The 24128-nt window shown below is 42.8% G+C and overlaps 1 protein-coding gene and 1 pseudogene across 1 annotated transcript in view; one reads left to right on the top strand and one right to left on the bottom strand.

Annotated features, from left to right (window-relative positions):
* Positions 1 to 13049, bottom strand: part of EIF2AK2 (eukaryotic translation initiation factor 2 alpha kinase 2) — a 53179-nt gene extending 40130 nt beyond the window's left edge. Inside the window, exons 1-4 of the mRNA XM_054548225.2 lie at positions 12850 to 13049; positions 5410 to 5576; positions 4242 to 4376; positions 3400 to 3520 (exon numbers count right to left, since the gene is read on the bottom strand). Of these exons, the coding sequence (XP_054404200.1) occupies positions 3400 to 3520; positions 4242 to 4360 (240 nt within the window). The 5' untranslated portion in view covers positions 4361 to 4376; positions 5410 to 5576; positions 12850 to 13049. The remainder of the gene's footprint in view (positions 1 to 3399; positions 3521 to 4241; positions 4377 to 5409; positions 5577 to 12849) is intronic.
* On the top strand, positions 4925 to 5858 carry LOC103889868 (ARL14 effector protein-like; annotated as a pseudogene).
* Positions 13050 to 24128: the final 11079 nt, after the last annotated feature.

Here is a 24128-nt window from a genome sequence, read left to right as displayed (position 1 = left end):
TGCTCTCTGTAAACACTTGGCTCTCTATATCCACGGGTTTCAAATCCCTGGATTCAACCAATCACGGATCAAAAATATTTGGAAAAAAAATGATGGTTGCATCTGTACTAAATATATTCAGATTTTTTTTCTTGTCACTATTCCCTAAACAATACAGCATAACAACTACTTATAGCTGGGTGTGGTGGCTCATGCCTGCAATCCTAGCACTTTGGGAGGCTGAGGTGGGCAGATTGCTTGAGCCCAGGAGTTCAAGACCAGCCTGGGCGACATAGTGAGATTCCATCTCTACAAAAAATACAAAAATTGGCCAGGTGTGGTGGCTCGTGCCTGTAGTCCCAGCCAGTCGGGATGCTGAGGTGGGAGGATCACCTGAGCCTGGGGAGATTGAAGCTACAGTGAGCCTTGATCATGCCACTGCACTCCAGCCTGGGTGACAGAGTACGACCCTGTCTCAAAAAACAACAACAACAACAACAACAACAAAAACTATTTACATAACATTTACATTGTATTAGAGATATTATAAGTAACCTAGAAATGATCTAAAGGATAATCACGTACTACATAATGACATTTTGGTCAACAATGGACTGCATATATGACAGTGGTCCCATAAGATTATAATGGAGCTAAAAAATTACTGTCATCTAGTGAGGTCATAGCCACTGTAATGGCTAATTTTTCGTATTTTTAGTACAGACAGCGTTTCACCGTATTGCCCAGGCTAATCTCAAACTCCTGGGTTACAGCACAATGCATTACACACACATCTGTGGTGACACTGCTGTAAACAAACCTACTGTTCTACAGTCTTGTAAAAAAGTCCAGCACATACAATTATGTACAGTACATAATACTGGATAATGATAAGTAACTGTTACTGGTTTATATATTTACTATACTTTTTTATCATTATTTTAGAAGGTACTCCTTCTACTTAAAAAAAAAAAAAAAAGTAAACTGTAAACAGCCTCAGGCAGGTCCTTCGGTAGGTAATTCAAAAGAAGGAATTGCTACAATAGCAGATGACAGCTCCATGTATGTTATTGCTCCTGAACACTTTCCAGAGGGACAAAATGTGGAGGTGGAAGACGGTAATGTAGACGATCCTGACGCTGTGTAGGCCTAGGCTGATGTGTGTGTTTGTGTTGTAATTTTTTTTTCTTTCTTTTTTTTTTTGAGACAGGGTCTTGCTCTATCGCCCAGGCTGGAGTGCAGTCAGAAGATCACAGCTCGCTGCGGCCCTGACCTCTCAGGCACATGATCCTCCTGCCTAGCCTCCTGAATAGCTGGAACTACAGGCACATGCCACCAAGCCCAGCTAATGTTTTGTATTTTTAGTACAGACAGGGTTTCACCATGTTGCCTAGGCTAATCTCAAACTGCCAAATTCAAGTGATCCACCTACCTTGACCTACCAAAGTGCTGGGACTACAGGCATGAACCACCATGCCCAGCCTTTTTTTTGTTTTGTTTTGAGACAGGGTCTCGCTCTGTCACCCAGGCTGGTGTACAGTGGCACAATCATGGCTCCTCAACACCCCAGGCATGAACCGCTGTGCCCAACCATGATTTAATTTTTTACAACAAAGTTTAAAAGTTAAAAAAAAAATTTTAAATTTTAAAAATAGAAAAAAGCTTATAGAATAAACATGTAAAGAAACAAAATATTTTTGTACAGCCATACTATGTGTTTGTGGTTTTGTGGGGTTTTGTTTTTTTTTTTTTGAGATGGAGTTTCGCCTTGTCGCCCAGGCTGGAATGCAGTGGCACAATCTCGGTTCACTGCAACCTCCGCCTCCTGAGTTCAAACAATTCTCCTGCCTCAGCCTCCCAAGTAGCCGGGATTACAGGCGCCCACCACCACGCTCGGCTAATTTTTGTATTTTCAGTAGAGACAGCGTTTCACCGTGTTGGCCAGGCTGGTCTTAAACTCCTGACCTCAGGTGATCTGCCTGCCTTGGCCTCCCAAAGTGCTGGGATTACAGGCATGAGCCACCGTGCCTGGCCGTGTTTGTGTTTTAAGCTAAGTGTTATTTGGAAAGACTGAAAATGTTAAAAATAAGAAGTTTATAAAGTAAAAGAGTTATAGTAAGCTAAGGTTAATTTATTATTGAAGAAAAAAATTTTAAATAAAATCAATGTCGCTTATGTATACAGTGTTTATAAAGTCTACAGTGGTACACGATAATGCCCTAGGCCTTCACATTCACTCATCACCCACTTGCTGACTCACTCAGGGCAACTTCCAGTCCTGTAAGCTCTATTTATGCATGGTATGTGCCCTATATGGGTGTACTTTTGCTTGCCTTTTTTTTTTTTTCTGAGACAGGATCCCCAGGCTGGAGTGCAGTGGCACAACCTCGGCTCACTGCAACCTCCGTCTCCCGGGTTCAAGCAATTCTCCTGCCTCAGCCTCCCAAGTAGCTGGGATTACAGGTGTCCACCACCACACCCAGCTAATTTTTTGTATTTTTAGTAGAGACAGGGTTTCACCATGTTGGCCAGGCTGGTTTTCAACTCCTGACCTCAGGTGATCCACCCGCCTCAGCTTCCCAAAGTGCTAGGATTACAGGTGTGAGACACCAAGCCCAGCCTTTTGTCTTTTATACTGTATTTTTACTGTACTTTTTCTATGTTTAGATATGTTTAGATACATGAATACTAAACATTGTGTTACAATTAGCTACAGTATTCAGTACAATAATATGCTGTACAGGTTTGTATCTAGGAGCAATAGGCTATACTACACAGCCTAGGTGTGTGCTGGTTGTACCATTTAGGATTGTGTAAGTACCTCTATGATGTTTGCCCAATGAGGAAATTGCCCAAAAGTGCATTTCTCACAATGTATTCTCCTTGTTAAGCAATACATAACTGTATATGGGAAGATGTAAATAGGTTATATGCAAATACTATGCCATTTTATATAAAGGACTTGAGCATCAGTGAATTTTGGCATCCACAGGGAGTCCTGGTACCAATTCCCAGCAGACAGTGAGTGACCACTGTACATTATTCTCCCTACAATCACTTTAATCTCTTTTTCCTTTTTTACTGTACTTCCTCAATTAGGTGGAGGGGACTCCTCCCAGAACCTGTCAGCTCATTTCCCACTGAACACTTCTCACCTTTCCATATTTGTTCAACTTTAGAGTATTTAACTGCTGCTGACACTCTAAATAACTAGTATCCAGCTTTGCCCATGGTGTCCTAGGTGTGGCTCTCACTCAGGGTTTCATAGAAATGAAGATGGGGTGAATGACTGAACCAAACTCTTGAATGTAAGGGAATGTGTGAATGGCTTTACTCTGTATGAAAGTATTTTCTCACAGAGAGGAATAGAAAATTTATTTGCAAGTTCCCATTTACTATGAAAAAATGGAAATCACTCACCTTCTTTTCCTTATTAAGTATCTCAACAGCTAATTTGGCTGCGGCATTTTTTGCTTCCTTCTTTGATCTACCTTCGGCTTCTGGAAATTCTCTTCCGTCTATTATAACTCGAAATGTAAACCTGATTACAAAGAGAATATTCATAAAATATTATACTACTCACGCACTATCTAAAAACAAGTGCTCTAGTCATCACTACCTCCTATGACTACCTTTGAGGGTTTGAACCTACATTCAATATAGAACTTAAGCAGTCACCTCAAACAGTAAAGCAGCATGTCTTGTTGAAGCATGGAAAGGTTTCTACCCTCTTTTCTCTCTGGAGTCATCTGTGGCTCCACCGTGGTTACCACTTTATGCCAAGAGCACTCTCAAAAAACAAAAGTGTTGACCTCAAAGTTGTGCCAGAGTTGCCATTCCCCCAGCTTACATTTATAAGGTCATAACTTTTTTTTTCTTTTTTTTAAAATTTTATTATTATTATATTTTAAGTTTTAGGGTACCTGTGCACAATGTGCAGGTTAGTTACATATGTATACATGTGCCATGTTGGTGTGCTGCACCCATTAACTCGTCATTTAGCATCAGGTATATCTCCTAATGCTATCCCTCCCCCCTCCCCCCACCCCACAACAGTCCCCAGTGTGTGATGTTCCCCTTCCTGCGTCCATGTGTTCTTATTGTTCAATTCCCACCTATGAGTGAGAACATGCGGTGTTTGGTTTTTTGTCCTTGTAATAGTTTGCTGAGAATGATGGTTTGCAGCTTCATCCATGTCCCTACAAAGGACATGAACTCATCATTTTTTTATGGCTGCCATATCATTTTTTAAAGCAACTTACCTCCTATCATGTGGAGGTCCTGAATTAGGCAGTTCTTGATATCTAAGTACTACTCCCTGCTTCTGACGGTATGTATTAAGTTCCTCCATGAAGAAACCTGGTGAAAGATCACCAGCCATTTCTTCTTCCCGTATCCTACAATGAAAGAGACATTTGAATGCGTGATGCTCACAGAACATATTTAATCTGAGTTTCCCAATGCAGTTTAGGAGATAGAGGGGTTGGGGAGACTCCCCTTTATAGGACTCATCTCAGTCCCACATAAATGCAGAGACTTTCTTTCAAAACTGTTCTTTCTTTCTCATTCACTGCACAATAAAGTTAATTTCTCCAAAATTTTCTACTTTAAAAACTCAGCTTGGCCAGGTGTGGTGGCTCATGCCGATAATCCCAGCCAAGGCGGGCGGATCACCTGAGCTCAGGAGTTCGAGACCAGCCTGGGCAACATGGCGAAACCCCATCTCAATCTCGAAATTGTTTTAAAAAATAAAAGAAAGAAAAAAAACTCAACTGGTCAGTGAAAGGGGGCCCTTCTCTTTAACTCTGCTCTGTGCTTCCACTGAGTATCAACTACATGTTTGCCCACCTGCTTAAAAAAGTAAAAAGGCTGCAGGATTATAAATGTTTTATGTTGAGAAGAAAAAGGTTTAGAGTATACATAATAAGTGAAGGCGAGTGGTAGCATGGGGACAGGCTGGGAAATGAACGGGCAGGCGAATGTGCCTGTGTGGACGTGGATCCTGCCCGAAGCCAGGCAGATGAGAGCTCAAGCTAAGGGTGATCAGCCCGTGACCTAGATCTCTAGACAAAATAAAACAAGGAAAATATGCTAGAATCAAGAATGATGGATCAATAGTTGGAGTCCGGCTTCATACAACAAATGAGTGCCATAAAACCTACTATACTTGTCACACAGGTTTTAAGACTTTGCAAGAATCGTCATCAAATGATATGCTTTTACTTCAACTTAGAACTGGAATGACACTTTCTAGGAACAATACAATTTGCTTTCATCATGAAAAAATTTATATTGACAGATTTGAGGATTTACAGAAGTCGTGTTGTGACCCATTTAACATACACAAAAAACTAGCCCCCAAAAATTTGCATGTAATTGACTTAGATGATGCCACTTTTCTGAGTGCAAAATTCAGAAGACAGCTTGTACCTGGTTGGAAGCTTTGTCCAAAATGCACACAGATAATCACGGAAGTGTGGATGTTGAGTCTGAAGACCGCCAGAGAAGGAAACCCGAGTCAGATGGAAGAACTGCTAAAGTTTCGAGGTCATTACAATTTACAAATCCAGGAAGGCAAACTGAATTTGCTCCAGAAACTGGTAAAAGAGAAAAAAGAAGGCTTAAAAAAAATGCAACTGCTGGTTCAGACAGACAAGTGATACCAGCGAAGACTAAGGTCTATGATAGCCAGGGTCTCCTGATTTTTAGTGGGATGGACCTCGATGCCTCGATGAAGACTGCTTAGGATGTTTCTATGCTTGTCCTGCCTGTGGTTCTACCAAGTGTGGAGCTGAATGCCACTGTGACCGCAAGTCACAAAGTATGAGCAAACTGAAATTGAAGGAGGAGAAATAATTCATTATAAACATGCTGGATAATCTGTGGTATCAAACTATGGGGCCTTTAAAGGTCTTTATTTCTAAAATTCTGTTACTCTAAAATACATTTTAAGCTTGATTGTCAAATGACAAAGATTTTAAAACCACCTCAATGTGCACGAATTTTTCATCTTGGGTGCTTTAAGATTCACTGTTTGATATAAATTCAGATAGCCTATTTCTCAGTAGTCAGCATTAAGCCTGTCTGGACCAATATAAACATGTAGGGTGCAGGCAGGTCCTCAATTTGCACGGTTCCCATGGGCACAAATTTCAGTGACCTAGATTTAGTACCAGTTTCCTTACCAGGAAGGAAAGGAAACTGGTAAGGAAACTGGTGTTGTTTAAACCTAGGTTAAAATTTTAGTTAGCACGGTATAACTCTGAGTAATTACAGGAAGTACAAACTTCTCTGCTAGTTCTTCAGTCTACAAATCACGATGTAAATAACAGATATGCTTCATGATCAGTGACCAGTCGTGTTACTTCTTTAAAATTCTTCCAGTGGTTGGTCCCTGTGCATCTGTTATTCAGTTCACTCACAGCAGAGCACGTAGTTACACTGTCTCTTTGCCCTCCACTTGACATTTTCTAGAAGTGAACAATTGAAAGAACTGCCCAACAAAGATGAAAGTCCAGCAAAGCAATGAAAAATGATAACACTGGAAGTGAAATTTGAATCAAACATAAATGGATTTGTAGAAGAAGTCACTGATCATGGGAATGTTGTTCTTGCTGCTGTGCATTCATAGGAGCTTAGTGAAGGCAAACTTATCAACACAAATAAGAAAAGTGATTGCAATAAAGATAAATATGTCCCAGAGGAAGTGACGGTAAAAAAAAAAAAAAACACTTAACACTAAAGAATATTTAATGTGAATACAGAAATACTTCACAACATTGAAAGCATAAGCAATAAAAGGCTGGAAGCTGACCCAAACTTAAAAAGAGTATGACAGTTTGCCATGAATAGAAAAGATGCTTACTCAGTATCATAAGTTACTTGGCAGAAAAAAAGGCAATCCCTATTCAAACTGCTTAGTCTTCACAATGAAATAAAACACTTTAATTCTATTTCTAATGTTTTAAATTACAGTGTACTAAATATTTTTAAACTTTGCTGCATTTTTTTCTACACTTATAACTGATCTTAAGAGTTTTTAATATTTTAGCAGGATTTTAAAGGTCATGGAACAATCATCATTTTCCCCATTGATTATTAAGATTGCTTTGCATGGCCATTTTTATGGTCCCACAGTACCATGCAAAATGAGGACCGCTTGTAGCCGGGAACAATGCGTGCTTCGGGGAAAACTGATTTACATAGAACTGACTAGTTGAGTGCTAAACTATTTTGGAAATAATCTACATATCTAAGTGCTGAAATATATTTCTCTTCTCCCCACGTATTCTTCAAATAAAAAAGTTTTAATACTTAAAAAAAAGTGAAGTGTATGAAATCATGAAGGATTTAACTGTATGGACATAGATTTCTCTATGAAATCCCAAAAATCTCCCCTCTGAATTTTGCAGAAATCAATTTTAGGACAATTTAACCACTGAGTAAATTAAGACCTCTGTTTATAAGTCTCACTGGACCAAGTCTATACAATGATTTAAATTATAAACAAAATTTAGAGGATATAAAATATAAATGTACAAGCCAAAACTATAAAACTCTTAGAAGAAAATATGGGGTAGATCTTCATGACTTTGGATTTGGTGATAAAATCTTAGATATGACAGCAAGAGCACAAGCAACAAAAGAAAACAGAGATAAACTGGGCTTCATCAAAATTAAAAACTTTTGTGTATCAAAGGACACTATGAAGAAAATAAAATGACAATCTACAGAATAGAATATTTACAAATCATACATCTGATGAGGGTCTAGTAACCAGATATATAAAGAATTCTTACAGCTCAACAACAAAAAGACAAACCACTCAATTAAAAAAATAGGCAAAGGGGCTTGAACAGACTTGTCTCCAACAAAAATATGTAAATGGCCAATAAGCACATGAAAAGATACTCAACATCATGAGTCATTAAAGAAATGGAATTCAAAACCACAGCTAAATACAATTTCACACCCACTAGTATGGCAATAATAATAATAATCAGGAAATAATAATAAAAAATCAGTGTTGGTGAGGACACGGAGAAACTGGACCCCTCAAATATTGCTGATAGGAATGTAAACCAATACGGTTGCTGGGGTTCCTCTAGAAGGTAAACTTTGAATTATCATAAAACCCAGCAATTCCATTCCTAGGTATTTCAAAGAATTGGAAAACAGGTTTTCAAACAAAGACTTAGACAGGAATGTACACAGCAGCACTGTTAACAAAAGCCAAAAGGTGGAAACAAACCAAGTGTCTATCAATGGATAAATGGTGAACAAAATGTGAAATATATCTACACAGCGGATTATTATTCAGTCACAAAAGAAATGAAGTACTGATACATGCTACAACATGGATAGGCCGGGCGCCATGGCTCATGCCTGTAATCCCAACACTTTGGGAGGCCGAGGCAGGTGGATCACGAGGTCAGGAGATCGAGACCACAGTGAAACCCCGTCTCTACTAAAAATACAAAAAATTAGCCAGGCGCAGGGGCCTGTAGTCCCAGCTACTCGCGAGGCTGAGGCAGAAGAATGGCGTGAACCCGGGAGGCGGAGCTTGCAATGAGCTGAGATCACGCCACTGTACTCCAGCCTGGGCGACAAAGTGAAGACTCCATCTCAAAAAAAAAAAAAAAAAAATTGATAAACCTCAAAAACATTATGCAAAATGAAAAATCCAGACATAAAATTTCACACATATTGTATGATTCCCATTTATATGAAACTTCCAGAATAGGTAAATCCATAAAGACAGAAATCAGATCCTGTAAACCTCTTAATTCTTCGTGGAAAGCTCTTTTGATCTTCTTTCTTCCAGGGCCACTCTTTCTGTTTTTTGTTTTTGAGACAGGGCCTTTTGTTTTGAGACAGGGCCTACTGCCCAGGCTGAAGTGCAGTAACATGATCTCAGCTCACTGCAACATCTGCCTCCCAGGTTCACACAATTTTCCTGCCGCAGCCTCTCAAGTAGCTGGGACTATGGGACTACAGGTGCCCACCACCACACCCGGCTAATTTTTGTATTTTTGAGGTTTCCCTGTGTTGGCCAGGCTGGTCTCCAACTCCTGAGCTCCAGTGATCCACCAGCCTCAGCCTCCCAAAGTGCTGGGATTACAGGTGTGGGCCACCACGCCTGGCCAGGCCACTCTTTTTAACACACCTTAATCTTTGTAAGCTCTAAATGCTGGCGTGGTCCAACAATCCTCTTCTCTTCACTCTATACTTTCTCCTTAAGGTGATTTCTTTCATGTCCATGATTTCAATGAGCATCTATATGCCATTACCTCTAAAGTTTACATAATCCTTATGAACCGCTCTGAGTTTCAGATCTCTCTATCCAAATTCTCCACTTGAATATCTTGAACGAACTTTAAACTCAAAATATCCTGTACTGCATTTATGATCTTCTCCCAAGCTGGTTTGAAGTTTCCTTTCACAGGAAATGACACCACCATCTATCCAAGTCTGAAAGCCATCAATCTGGGAGGCATCCTTAACATTTCCTCTCCCTGCCTTCTAATCTATAACTAAGTCCTGTCACCAAAATCTTTCTACTTCTCAAAGATGTCTACACTTACCATCCTAGTTCAAGCCACCACCACCTCATTCCTGGATTGCTGTGAGAATCTCAGAACCAGTTCCGACAGCTACTTCAATTCCTTCTCTACCCTGCAACCATTGTGATTTTTTTTCTCTGTTTTAAAATTGTGATAAAATACACATAACATGAAATGTATTCTTTTCCAATGTATTAATTCCCTGCCTTTAAGTACATTCACAATGTTGTATAGCCGCCACCACATCCACAACTCTTAATCTTTCCAAATAGAAAGTGTGCACCCATTAAACAGTAACTCCCCATTTCCCAGTCCTTTCAGTCTCTGCTAACCTCTTCTTATTTTTTTTTTTTTTTGAGACAGAGTCTTGCTCTGTTGCCTAGGCTGGAGTGCAGTGGTGTGATCACAGCTTACCGCAGCCTCGAACTCTGGGCTCAAGCGATCCTCCCACCTCAGCCTCCCGAGTAGCTGGGACCATAGGCGCGGGCACCATGCCTGGTTAATTTTTTATATTTTCTAATCTCTTTTCTGTCTCTATAAATTTGCCTGTTCTACATACCTCATATAAGTGGAATCAAACATATTTGTCCTTTTGTGTCTGGTTATTTCACTTAGCGTAATGTCTTCAAGGTTCATCTATGTTGTAGTATATGTCAGAATTTCTTTCCTTTTTAAGGCTGAATAATATTCCATTGTGTATATATACCACATTTTGTTTATGCATTCATTTATGAATGGACACTGGTTATTTCAACCTTTTGGCCATCTTGAATCATGCTGCTGTGAACACTGGTATACATATATCTGTTTAAGTCCCTACTTCTGAATAGTTGTGGTATATACCTATAAGTGGAATTGAATCACATGATAATTCTGTTTAACTTTGTGATGAATCACCAAATTGTTTTCCACAGTGGTTACACCCATGTTACATTTCCACCGGCAATGCACGAGGGTTCTAATTTCTCCACATCCTCACCATCACTTGTTATTATCTGTTTTCTTTTTTAATACAGCCACATCATGATCTTTTTAAAACATCAATTCAGTGGCCAGGCGTGGTGGCTCACACTTGTAATCCCAGCACTTTGGGAGGCCAAGGCGGGTGGATCACCTGAGGTCGGGACTTCAAGACCAGCCTGACCAACATGGAGAAACCCCATCTCTACTAAAAATACAAAATTAGCCAGGGTGGTGGCACATGCCTGTAATCCCAGCTACTCGGGATGCTGAGGCAGGAGAATCGCTTGAACCTAGGAGGTGGAGGTTGCTGTGAGCTGAGATCGTGCCATTGCACTGTCTCCTTTACTGGTTCATCTTCAACTTCCTTTCTTCTATTTTTTTTTAACCTTTTCTATGGTTCTAACTTCCCCTTTTCTAGATATTCTAGCATCACTGGGCCCGGTCCTTAGACTTGCTCTTTTCTACTTGGACTCACTCCCCTGGTGATCACCTCCAGGTTTGTGGCTTTAAATTCCACAGACACAATGATGGTTCTCAAAAGCACACTTCCACCATGGACTCTCTCCTGAACTCCCAACTGCCTCTGTCCAACCTGCTCCCTCCTAAAATGCCCTTGACTCTACTCCTTCTGCGGTCTTGGCCTGGTCAATTTCTACTTCCTACAGATTTCAGCTCAAAATCCCACACACTCCTTCACAGGCTCTTCCACAGTGCTCATCCCCTTTATTAAAATGGCTTATTTAACTATTTTCCAAAATAGAGCATGAATTACTACAGGTAAGGGACCAGGCTCAATAATGAATGAGTGAGTACCAAAATATCTCCAGATGCCCCATCCAGGACTTGTCACCTGCTTTTCTCTACATTTATAGTGCAATATCTGCATTCTCTCTGTACCCACCAATATCCACTCATCTACCAGGATCAACACAATCTTCTTTGATGCTGGAGGGTCAGCTAGTATGGGCTTGCCACTCCAACTTGCCTAACCTTCATCACAGCCCTGACTGCTTTTTAAACTAATTAGTGAGCTCTTTGGGGAGCAGATTCTACATCTTATTCACTCACCTGGAAGAAACCTCCATCATAATCACTTAAAATATAATATTTGTCCGTCTTACTAATGCCCAGAAATTATTTTGGCTATGCCTCCACTTCCGTTCCAGCAGACTACAGCCTGGCCAACACGGTGAAACCCTGTCTCTACTAAAAATAAAAAAATTAGTTGGCTGTGGTGGTGGGCGCCTGTAGTCCCAGCTACTTGGGAGGCTGAGGCAGGAGAATCGCTTGAACCTGGGAGGCAGAGGTTGCAGTGAGCCCAGATCGCGCCACTGCATTCCAGCCTGGCGACAGAGAGAGAATCTGTCTCAAAAAATAAATAAATAAATAAAGAAAAGAAAAGAAAGAAAATGTCACCCGGTGATAACTAGTATGTTGAAAACCGAAGTAGTGGAAGGGGGAACAGCAAGGGCAGAGTGGGCTTTCTTGTATAGGCAGGTTGTTTGAGGAAGGCTGCTCTGATAAGCTGGCATGGGAAGCAGTGCAGGATAAGGGAGGGATTTCCCCATGCAGTTATCTGGGGAAGAAGCTTTCCAGAAAGAAGAAACAGGCAGTGCAAAGGCCTAGAGGCTGGAGGATGCTTGGCTGTGCACCAGGAACAGCAAGGAAGCCAGTGTGGCCGGAGTAGTGGGTGCGAAGGGCCTTGCCTGTGAGCCTTAATAAATGTTTACAGGATTCTGATGACACAGGAAAGCTACGGGGAAGGTCGGAGCAGGGGAGAGTCTGGTTCTTACTTAAAGGAACATTCCAGTTGCTGAGGTGTGGAGAAGAGGTAGGCGGTAGAGGTTCGGGGGTGAGGAGACGGAGTGGGAACAGGAACTGCGGCCAGGCAATTGGGAAACTACTGCAAGTCTCCATGTAAGAGGTTTTTAGCCAAAGATTGTTCATCCAGTCTATGAGTATTACAGGCCTCCGTATTTTCCGTGTGTCAAGCCACTAGGCCTGCTCGTCTTCCACTAGACCCCGCCCCACAACTGCTGCCTGGGAAATATTTGTTACTTGCACTGATAAAAATTATTCGCGGGAAGGAAATGGCTTTCAGTCCCCACCCCGCTCCACGATCCTTTTCCTGGATTTACGGAGGGCCCCACACCCGGGCTGCGGGCCTGGGCCTGCTCTCCCAGTGCTGACCTAGCCGCGGCCAGGGGCTTCGGATCAGCGTCCGCGTCCTGAGCTGGGGACGCAGGATCGGCAAGTCCCGCCCCGGCTGGGCCTGCAGCCCCTCGCACGTGGCCCCCTGGCCCCGGATCCCCGCGCTCCCTCGGCTGCCCCCTGCCCTGCTCACCTGCGCCGCCGCCGCCGCCGCCGCCGCCGGCCGGAGACCCGCGGCTTCGGGAGAGCTGGCTCTCAGTTTCGTTTTCCCCTTGGACTCCGCCTTCCCTGCAGCCGCCCGGCCCCCTCTCGCACAAGCCCTAGTGCTACGGGATTGGGGTAAATTGGCGCTGGATCCAGAGTGCGCGCGGGAGGCACCGGGGGGGCGGCACTGGCGGGCGGGCTTGGCACCCACGTGCAGCCCCTGCGCGGCCAAGACCCCGTACCCCCATCCCCCGCCCCCGGGGCTCCTGGGGCAGGTGGCGCTGGCCGCACTAGGTTCTGGAATCAAGGGTTCTACTTACTCTCAACACAAACATTTGGGGTGGGGTTGGGAAGATGGGTCTTACCAGCTCCATTCTACAACAGAGGAAACTGAGTAAATGAACTCACCCAGGGGTCCTGCCGCTGGTAAGTGCATTCCAGCCTGGCGACAGAGAGAGAATCTGTCACAAAAAAAAAGGAAAAAAAAAAGAAAAAAAAACTGTCACCAGGTAATAACTACTATGTTGAAAACCGAAGTAGTGGAAAGGGGAACAGCAAGGGCAGAGTGGGCTTTCTTGTATAGGCAGGTTGTTTGAGGAAGGCTGCTCTGATAAGCTGGCATGGGAAGCAGTGCAGGATAAGGGAGGGATTTCCCCATGCAGTTATCTGGGGAAGAAGCTTTCCAGGAAGAAGAAACAGGCAGTGCAAATGCCTAGAGGCTGGAGGATGCTTGGCTGTGCACCAGGAACAGCAAGGAAGCCAGCGTGGCCGGAGTAGGGGGTTCAGTTCAAGTCGGGGCCTATAAACACCAAAGCACTCTTTCCCTCTTGCCACACCGCGGCCCCCTCACCTTTACAAGCCTGGGGATGAGAGGCCTGGGGGAGTAATCTCCTTCACTCCGCTCCCACCCATCCATTCATTCATGAGCAGACACTTGCCAGCCGCTGTAAAAGCACCTGTGGGCCAGTCCTGCTGCTAAATAGAGCCACCTGCTCCCTACAGTACCCCAGGGAGCTTCCTACCATAGTCCAACACCAGTAGTCCTCGATTTATAGAAATTCTACTCACCTGATGGACTGTGACACACTCCCCGAGTCACACAGAGTTCCAGAGTCATTGGCACAGTGACTAATGAGTATTGAGGCACAGAGAATTTAGATTAACACAGGTAGTAAGCAGCGGAGTTAGAATTATAACCAGGAGTCTGTACTCTCAATATCTTAGCTGGGATAAGAGAGGAAGGTGGTCCCAAGACAGACCTCAAATATACATTAAATATTATGCCTAGGCTGGCACGGTGGCTCATGCCTGTAATCCCAGAAATTTGGGAGGCCGAGGCAGGCGGATCACCTGAGGTCAGGAGTTCAGGACCAGCCTGGCCAGCATGGCAAAACCCCGTCTCTACTAAAAAACACAAAAATTAGCTGGGCGTGGTGGCGGGCACCTGTAATCCCAGCTACTCCAGAGGCTGAGGCAGGGAGAATTGCTTGAACCTGGGAGGCAGACATTGTAGTGAGCTGAGATCATGCCACTACACTCCAGCCTGGGTGACAGAGTGGGACTCCAACTCAAAAAAAAAAAAAAAAAAATTATGCCTAGGCAGGCATCCACTCCAGCCTCCCTTCTCCATCCCCCAACAACCCCGCATTGCAAGGTATCAACAAGTAAAATCTACACTTTCCTTGTAGCTCAGGTCCTGGGCATATCTTAAGTCCCCTATATGTAAAGCACTGGCAGGAGGTTTAGAAGGCAGACATGAGGCAGAACCATCTTTTTGTGGCATTTCCAGGTGACAAGAAAACCCTGACAGTGCTGGGTGTCCATTTGTCAGCTTTGTGGGTGTGGGGTGGCTGTAGCAGCAGCAATGGCAGTAGCAAGGACAAGTTTTTCTGACTTTTTGAGACCCTGAAACTGCCCGAGAGAGCTTAAAGAATGAAAAATGGACAGGCTTAAGCATGATCAGAGGACACAAGCTTTTATGACTGCACCAGAAAACCCTCCTATCTCAGGTAGCCTCAGGGGTGATGTAAAAATCTGCCTTCTCTACTGGGGAAAGATTTGGAAGGAATGATATCAGAGGGTTGGTGATGAGGTCTAGGGGAATGATATGATATGGGTGAACCTCTTGTAATGGGCAGAGTGTGAGCATATTGGGCTCCCTGAGGAACCCAACTCCCTACCGTCTGGGCTCTCAGCTGCAAAGCTTGGTGCTGCAGGTACCAGAATTACAATATAATTGTTTTGAGACAGAGTCTCACTATGTCACCCAGGCTGGAGTGCAGTGGCACAACCTTGGCTCTCTACAACCTCTGCCTCCCGGGCTCAAGCAATTTCCCTGCCTCAGCCTTCCAAGTAGCTGGGATTACAGGCGTGTGTCACCACACCCAGCTAATTTTTTTTTTTTTTTGAGACGGAGTTTCGCTCTGTCGCCCAGGCTGGAGTGCAGTGGCTCGATCTCGGCTCACTGCAAGCTCCGCCTCCCAGGTTCACGCCATTCTCCTGCCTCAGCCTCCCGCGTAGCTGGGACTACAGGCGCCTGCCACCACGCCCAGCTAATTTTTGTATTTTTAGTAGAGACAGGGTTTCACCGTCTTAGCCAGGATGGTCTCGATCGCCTGACCTTGTGATCCACCCGTCTCGGCCTCCCAAAGTGCTGGGATTAAAGGCGTGAGCCACCGCGCCCGGCCAACACCCAGCTAATTTTTGTATTTTTAGTAGAGAAGGGGTTTCACCATATTGGCCAGCCTGGTTTGGAACTCCTAACCTCAAGTGATTCCCCCGCCTCGGCCTTCCAAAGTACTGGGATTACAGGCGTGATCCACCGCGCCCAGCCTAGAATTACAACATAAATTTTCATTTGCAGCCTCATCAGGTCTCTTCTGTGAACACTGAGGGCATTGATTGTGAAAGAATGAAGCCCTGGGAATTTGGGTGGATTTGAATGAATCCAAGTGCCACTGCCCTCCTAAATTCTGCTGTGTCTCCACAGGCTTCCCACCATTGTCTGATAAGGCTAGTACAGCCTACATTGAAGAGCATGAAACAGTCACCCTGCAAGGAGGTGCTGATTCTCCAAATACCCTATCTCTACCTGTGCCTTCACTCCCAGAACTAGAATCAGATGCTAGTGCGCCCCAAGAGGATATGGACAAGATCCGATGGAGGGGAGATGCTTTACACAACAAAAGAGCAACAGAAAGCAAGAAATAGACATGGCAATGAGTCTAAAGATGACATGAAGAAAGTTGAAAGTTGAGGCTGAGCGTGGTGGCTCACGCTTGTAATCCCAGCACTTTGGGAGGCCGAGGTGGGCAGATCATGAGGTCAGGAGATCGAGACCATCCTGGCTAACATGGTGAAACCCCGTCTTTACTAAAAATACAAAAATTAGCTGGGCGTGGTGGCATGTGCCTGTAATCCCAGCTACTTGGGAGGCTGAGGCAGGAGAATCGCTTGAACCAGGGAGTCGGAGGTTGCAATGAGCCAAGATCATGCCACTGCACTCCAGCCTGGCAACAGAGCAAGAAAAAAGAAAAAAAAAAAAAAAAGAAAGAAAAAAAGTTGTTGTATTGCCTCTAGCAGTGGGAACGCTAAGCCAGTTTGCCCAGTTGGTTTACTATAATACGAGCTTAGTGGCAGCTCACACTAAATGTAAATGTAATGCCAAGTAATGCAGACAAAGAAATCAAAAATACTTAGGGAGTCAGGAATATTGGAATAGATTCATCTTATGGAACCTAGTCACTTATCACTTACTTCCTAACCACAGACCCCAAGAAGATCCAAAGGCCCCTCCTTCAGTGGCTTGTACAGAGCCAGTGGCTGGCAATGCAGCTGATGTTCAGAGAGTTGGAAGGAATGATATCAGAGGGTTGACGATGAGGTCTAGGGAAACGATGTAAGTGAACCACTTCGAATGGGCAGAGTGTGCATATTGGACTCCCTTTTGAATGTTCACCAAAGGCAACCACTTCTAAAGAGGCTTTTGAGAAGCAGTTGAGCAAGAAGACTTCTGTTACCCTTTTCCCCAGCTATCCCTGTGCTTGTTTTAACAAATAAAGAGGCTGTGATAGCAGGAATGGAGGATATGTGTGAGTTTATACACATGGGCTTCTCAGGCCTTACTGCATAACTCTTTGTGAATATCAATATGGTTATTGACCTATAGTCAATCCCATAAGTCTATCTCTTTTAATACAGTGACTTTTAGATCAAAATGTATAATGGTAAAGCAACGAATCAGACACAAATAAAAGAATCTTGTATGTATCAATTATTCTTAATTCTCTTTTTACTAGCAGAGGAAAAATAATAACTGTTATTCCTGCTTTTGGAAATTGTAGAGTGGTCCATATTTATGTTGTGCCATATCGCTTGTGGCTCTTTTCTTCAGATGTTTCTGCTTTAGTGATTTGTCTTGCTTACTTATAAAATCTTATCAATAGTCCCCACATGCACATTATTATAAAATCATCGCTATGGTCTGAATGTTTGTGTCCTCCCTAAAACTCATAAGTTAAAAGCTAATCACCAATGTGATGGTATTAGGAGGTGTGGCCTTTGGGTGGTGGAACTAGTGCTCTTATAAGAGGCCCCAGAGATCTGCCTTGTCCCTTTCATCATGCAAAATACAGCAAGAAGGCCGGGCATGGTGGCTCATGGCTGTAATTCCAGCACTTTGGGAGGCCGAGGTGGGTGGATCACTTGACGCCAGGAGTTTGAGACCAGCCTAGCCAACATGGCAAAACCCTGTCTCTACTAAAAATACAAAAATTAGCTGGGCATGGTGGTGCATGCCTATAGTTCCAGCTACTCCAGAGGCTGAGGCAGGAGAATTGCTTGAACCTGGGAGGCATAGGTTGCAGTGAGCTGAGATCATGCCACTGCATTCCGGCCTGGGCGACAGAGCGAGACTGTCTCAAAAAAAAAAAAAAAGAAAGAGAGAGAGAAAGAAAGAGAGAAGGAAGGAAGCAAGGAAGGAAAGAAAGAAAGAAAGAAGGAAGGAAGGAAAGAAGGAAAGAGAAAGAAAGAAAGAGAAAGAAAGAAAGAAAGAAAAGAAAGAAAGAAATAAAAGAAAGAAAGAAAGTCAAGCCCAGAGTCATCAAGGGCTTACAAGACACTATACTTCTTGCACCCTGGTTGCCACTTTAACCTCGTCTCTTGTTTCTCTGTTTCTCTACCCCTCTTTCATTCTCCTCTAGTTACATTGTCCTCCTTGTGGTTTTTCAAGAATGCCAGGTATACTACTGTCTCAGTGCCTTTGTACTTGCTCTTCCTTTTGCCTGGAACCTTATCCTTCAGATATCTGCAAAACTCACAGATCTTGTTGAAACGTCACTTGCTCATGAAGCCCCCTGACTACACTATTTAAGTTCCAATCATTACTGTCACCCTGTTGTTACTCCCTATCCCCCTCATTCCATTCCATTTCCCCTCCATGGCACTTACAGCCTTCTATGATATAATAGAACTTATTGATTTATTGTCTGTGTTGTCTCCTTCCTCTGACATGTAAGGTCACATGGACAGGGATTTTTGACTGTTTTATTCGCTAATTATTTCATTGTCTACAACAGATCTGGGCCAAAACTGGGCTGCTGCCTGTTTTTGTAAATAATGCTTTATTAGTGCACAACCACATTCATTCATTTATATATTGTCTCTGGCTGCTTTGACACTAAGATGAGTTGTGTTGAGTCACTGGGACAGAAACTGCATGACCAGTAAAATTGAAAATATTTACTATCTGACCCTTCACAAAAAATGTTTGCTGATCCTTGTTCTAAGATAATGACTGGCCATGGAGGAGGAGTGGAACTAGCAAGGACACTGAGAGGCAGCAGCTAACAGGGAAACCAAGAGACGTGAACTCCTACAAGCCAGTGAAAAAAATTTTTTCTGGGAGGAAAGCGTAATCCATTATGTCAAATGCTGCTTAACAAATCCTTGTTGAATGAATATTGGGAGACAGATGAAGGCCCCAGTGTTCCTCTCCCTGATGCTATTCCTCTTCCTCTTCTCAGCAGAGATAATCACTCATTTAAGTTATTCACATTCATGACTTAAAGGGTATTACCTCTGCGTGCATTCATTTTTAAAAATAAAATCTTCGTATGTTTTAAACTTGCTTTTTGTATTCATTTTTTTTTTCTGAAAGTGGTAAAATACACATAACATAAAATTCACCATTTTAACCTTTTTTTTTTTTCTTTTTGAGACAGAGTTTTGCTCTTGTCACCCAGGCTGGAGTGCGGTGGCACGATCTCGGCTCACTCCAACCTCCACTTCCTGGGTTCAAGCGATTCTCCTGCCTCAGCCTCCCAAGTAGTTGGGATTACAGGTGCCCACCACCACATCTGGCTAATTTTTCATATTTTTAGTAGAGATGGGGTTTCACCATATTGGGCAGGCTGGTCTCGAACTCCTGACCTCAGGTGATCCGCTCACCTCAGCCTCCCAAAGTGCTGGAATTACAGGCGTGAGCCACCACATCCAGCCTAACCCTTTTAAAGCATATGATTCAGGGGAACTTAGCACATTCACAATATTGTGCAACCATCACCACTGTCTAGTTTCGAAACATTTCATCACCCCAGAAAGAAACCTCATATGGATTAAGTAATTCTTATGTATTTTAAGAGTTATTTACTTTACCATGGTCAGCCTGGTGATAAAAAATAATCATAATAAATAAAATTAAAATTAAAAAAGATATTTACTTAATATACATAGCTCTAATTCATTTAACTGCTGAATATTTATTTCTATTAATATTTCAAAATTTTCTTATCCATTCTTCTCAGTTTTGTTTTTAAATTTCTCACTATTTACAAACAATGCTGCAATGAAGATTTTCCTTCATGTTGCCTTATACAAATAAGGAAGAGTTTCTCTTAGATATACACCCAGGAATGTAATTGCTGGATTGTGAAGTATATGCACAAATAACTACCAAATTTCTTTCCAAAATGTACAAGAGTATACTTCTATTTCTTCTCCCTTATCCTTTGTCTAATTGTTGTCATAGATTTACTTCTATATATAAGCCCCAAAATACATTGTTATTACTTTTGCTTTGAATAGATAGATAATTATCTTTTAAAGAGATTTTAAAGACAGATTTTTTAGATAGAGTTTCACTCTGTTACCCAGGCTGGAGTGTGGAGTGCACTGGTGTGGCAATCTCAGCCCATTGCAAACTCTGCCTCCTGGGCTCAAGTGATTCTCTTGCCTCAGCCTCCTGAGGAGCTGGGATTTCAGGTGCCTACCACCATACCTGGCTAATTTTTGTATTTTTAGTAGAGACAGGATTTCACCACGTTAGTCAGGCTGGTCTCAAACTCCTGATCTCAGGTGATCCACCTGCCTTGGCCTCCCAGAGTGCTGGGATTACAGGCATGAGCCACCACACCTGGCCATGGGGAAGTATATTTTATATATACCCACACATTCACCATTTTTGATGCTCTTCATTCCTCTGTGTAGACCCAAATTTCCATCTGGCATCATTTTCCTTCTGTCTAAAGAACTTCTAATATTTCTATAGTGCATATCTGTTGGAAATTTTTTTTTCAGGCTTTATTTGACAGAAAAAGTATTTATCTTTTTTTTTTTTTGAGACGGAGTCTTGCTGTGTCACCCACGCTGGAGTACAGTGGCACGATCTTGGCTCACTGCAAGCTCCGCCTCCTGGGTTCACACCATTCTCCTGCCTCAGCCTCCCGAGTAGCTGGGACTACAGGTACCTGCAACAACACCCGGCTAAATTTGCTTTTGTATTTTCAGTAGTGACAGGGTTTCACTGTGTTAGCCAGGATGGTCTCGATCTCCTGACCTAGTGATCCGCCCTCCTCAGCCTCCCAAAGTGCTGGGATTGCAGGTGTAAACCACCACGCCTGGCCAGAAAAAGTATTTATCTTCTTTTCTGAGAGATATTTTTGCCTGATATCAAATTCTAGGTGGACAGAGATTTTCTTTCAGTCTTTCAAAGCTATTACTCTATTGCCTTCTATCTTGCATAGTTTCTGATACGAAGTCTGTTGTATTTCTTATGTGTTTCTTCATATGTAACATCTTTTTTCTTTAGCTGCCTCAAAGATTCCTCTTTGTCACTGGTGTTCAGCAATTGCATTAGGGTGTGTTTTGGTGCCATTTCATTATGTTTATTCAGCTTGGGGTTTGTTGAACTTCTTGAATCTGCAGATTTATAGTTATTTGAATTTGAACAATTTCAGTCATCATTTTTTCATTTTTTTCTGTACCTCTTTCCTTTTCCTGATATTCCAATTACATGCAAATTTGCTTGATATTGTCCCATAAGTCACTGAAGCTCTGTTTATGTTTTTCTGTAGTCTTTTTTTTCCTGTCTTCATTTAGAATAGTTTCTACTGCTATGTCTTCAAGTTCCCTGGTGTTTTCTTCCTCTCCATCTAATCTACTGTTTATTCATCCAGTGTATTTTTTATTTCAGATATTGTGTTTTTCATCTCTAAAACTTCCATTCGGGTCTGCTTACATTATCCATTTCTCTTCTCATCATTTTTTTTTTTTTTTTTTACCCATTTGAGCATATTTATAAAATGTATAATAGCTCTTTTTTTTTTTTTTTTTTTTAAATGGAGTCTCACTTTGTCGCCCAGGCTGGAGTGCAGTGGTGCGATCTCGGCTCACTGCAAGCTCCGCCTCCCAGGTTCACGCCATTTTCCTGCCTCAGCCTCCCGAGTAGCTGGGACTACAGGCGCCCGCCACTGTGCCCGGTTAATTTTTGTATTTTTAGTAGAGACAGGGTTTCACCATGGTCTCGATCTCCTGACCTCGTGATCCGCCTGCCTCGGCTTCCCAAAGTGCTGGGATTACAGGCGTGAGCCACGGCGCCCGGCCTAGTAGCTCTTTTAAGATATTTATCTGCTAATTCCACCATTTCAGCCATTTATCTGTTTCTATTAATTGATTTTACTCCTGGATATGGGTCACGTTTTCCTATTTCTTTTTATGCTTGAAAAATCTTTATTGGATGGCAGACATAGTGTTGGGGCTTTATTTTCTTAAATTCATTTTTTAAATGTTGGACATTTTCTCTAGCAGGTTTTTTTTTTTTTTTTCAAACTGGCAAGCAATTAAGTTACTTGAGTTCATTTCAATCCATTCTAGGCTTGCTTTTGTTACAGCAGGGCTAGGGCTAATTTAGCCCTACTTCTAAGGTCTGACCATTCTGGAAAATCTACCCAATGCCCTGGGTATTAGTCTCTCCACTTTGACTGGTGGGAACACAAACTATTTCCACCTCTGAATGAGGTCCAGGAAAATTATTTGGCTCACTGCTTTCCAGTAATCCTTTCCTTGTCTTGATGGAACTTTACACTGTCTTTGTAAAGTTTTATTCCATGCATACACATATCTGCACTCAGTTAAAGATTAGAAAGATTCCCTCTGCAGATCTCTGAGGTTCTTGCTATGTTAAATTTTTAACATACAGTGCTCTTTTCCCCAGAAATGTGCTCTGAAAATCTAGCCTCCTCAGCCTGCCTGACTCCCAATATCCAACTCCAATTTTATGAGACTTTTGTATGAGGTTCCCTTTCCCTGTGCTGCAGCTTGGAAACTGCCTATAGGTAGCACGCTCAGGAAGGTGTAGGGATCAACTCATTTGTTTACTCCTTCTCAGAGATCCCAGTATTGCTCTGATTGTTGTTCAATTTTCCTAATTACTACATTTTTCTCGTTATCTATTTATTTGCCATTTGGATGTCCTCTTCTATAAATTACCTGTCTATATCCTTTACACTTTTTTTTAAGAGACAAGGTCTTTGTTGCCCAGGCTGGAGTGCAGTGATACAATCATGCCTCACTGCAGCCTCAACCTCCTGGGCACATGCAATCCTCCTGCCTCAGTCTCCTGAGTAGCTGGTACTATAGGCACACACCACCATACCTGGTTAATTTTTTTTTTTTGGTAGAGATGAGGTCTTGCTATGTTTCTCCAGCTGGTCTTGAGCTCCTGGCCTTAAGTGATTCTCCCTCCTCAGCCTCCCAAAGCACTGAGATTACAGGCATGAGCCACAGCACCTGGCTACATTTTTTTTTCCTATTAGGCTATATTTTATTTCATCTATTGATATTAGTTGTTCTTTATATACTCTGAATATTAACCTTTTATTTAGTATTTTCTCTCCTTCCTTCCTTCTTTCCCTCCTTCCTTCCTCTCTCTTTCCCTCTTTCTCTCTCTCTTTCTCCCTTCCTTCCTTCCTCTCTCTCTCTTTCTTTTTTCTCCCCTCCCCTCTTCCTTCCTTCCTTTTTTTTTTTTTGACAAAGTCTTGCTCTGTTGCCCAGGCTGGAGTACAGTGGCATGATCTCAGCTCACTGCAACCTCTTTCTCCCGGGTTTAAATGATTCTCCTGCTTCAGTCTCCCCAGTAGCTGGGATTACAGGTGCACACCATCACATCCAGATAGTTTTTGTATTTTTAGTAGAGATGGGATTTCCCCATGTTGGCCAGGCTGGTCTTGAACTCCTGACCTCAAGTGATCTGCTTGCCTCAGCCTCCCAAAGTGCTGGGATACAGGCATGAGCCACCTCGCCCAGCCAGGATTCTTTCTTTCTAGAACATTTTCTGTCTTGTTAGTTCCACATGACTGCTTGAGGCTCTGTGGTAGAAAAAGTCTTGATGGGCTGGGCGTAGTGGCTCATGCCTGTAATCCCAACACTTTGGGAGGCCAAGGCAAGTGGATCACCTGAGGTCAGGAGTTCGAGACTATCCTGACCAACATGGGGGAAACCCTGCCTCTACTAAAAATACAAAAATTAGCTGGGCTTGGTGGTGCGCGCCTGTAATCCCAGCTACTCGGGAGGCTGAGGCAGGATAATCGCTTGAACCAGGGAGGTGGAGGTTGCAGTGAGCTGAGATTGCGCCACTGCACCCCAGCCTGGGTGACAGAGTGAGACTTTGTCTCAAAAAAAAAAAAAAAAAAGAAAAGAAAGAAAAAGAAAAAGTCTTTATGGTAAAATAACACAATCTCTTACCTTTAGCTTTGAATTAAAGGTCATGTTAAGTAGAAATACAAGGTGCCTTGAGAAGGGGCCTTCCTAAGGCCTACTGCAATGGCATACATGGAGCAGATTAGCAATGCATTTTTCTTGAACCAAATTAGAATGGAATTTATTGCAGAGTTGGAATTAACTCTCCCCCAACATTAAGTCTGAGATAGCCACCCCAAGTGCTTTTATCCATAGTAAGAAAGGAGTTATATTACGAGGAAAGTACAGAAAATT

This window comes from Pongo abelii, chromosome 12 (genome assembly GCF_028885655.2).
Source record: "Pongo abelii isolate AG06213 chromosome 12, NHGRI_mPonAbe1-v2.0_pri, whole genome shotgun sequence".
NCBI classification, from domain to species: domain Eukaryota; kingdom Metazoa; phylum Chordata; class Mammalia; order Primates; family Hominidae; genus Pongo; species Pongo abelii.
Note: the sequence above shows the minus strand (reverse complement) of the source record. Positions and strands in the feature narration are given on the sequence as shown.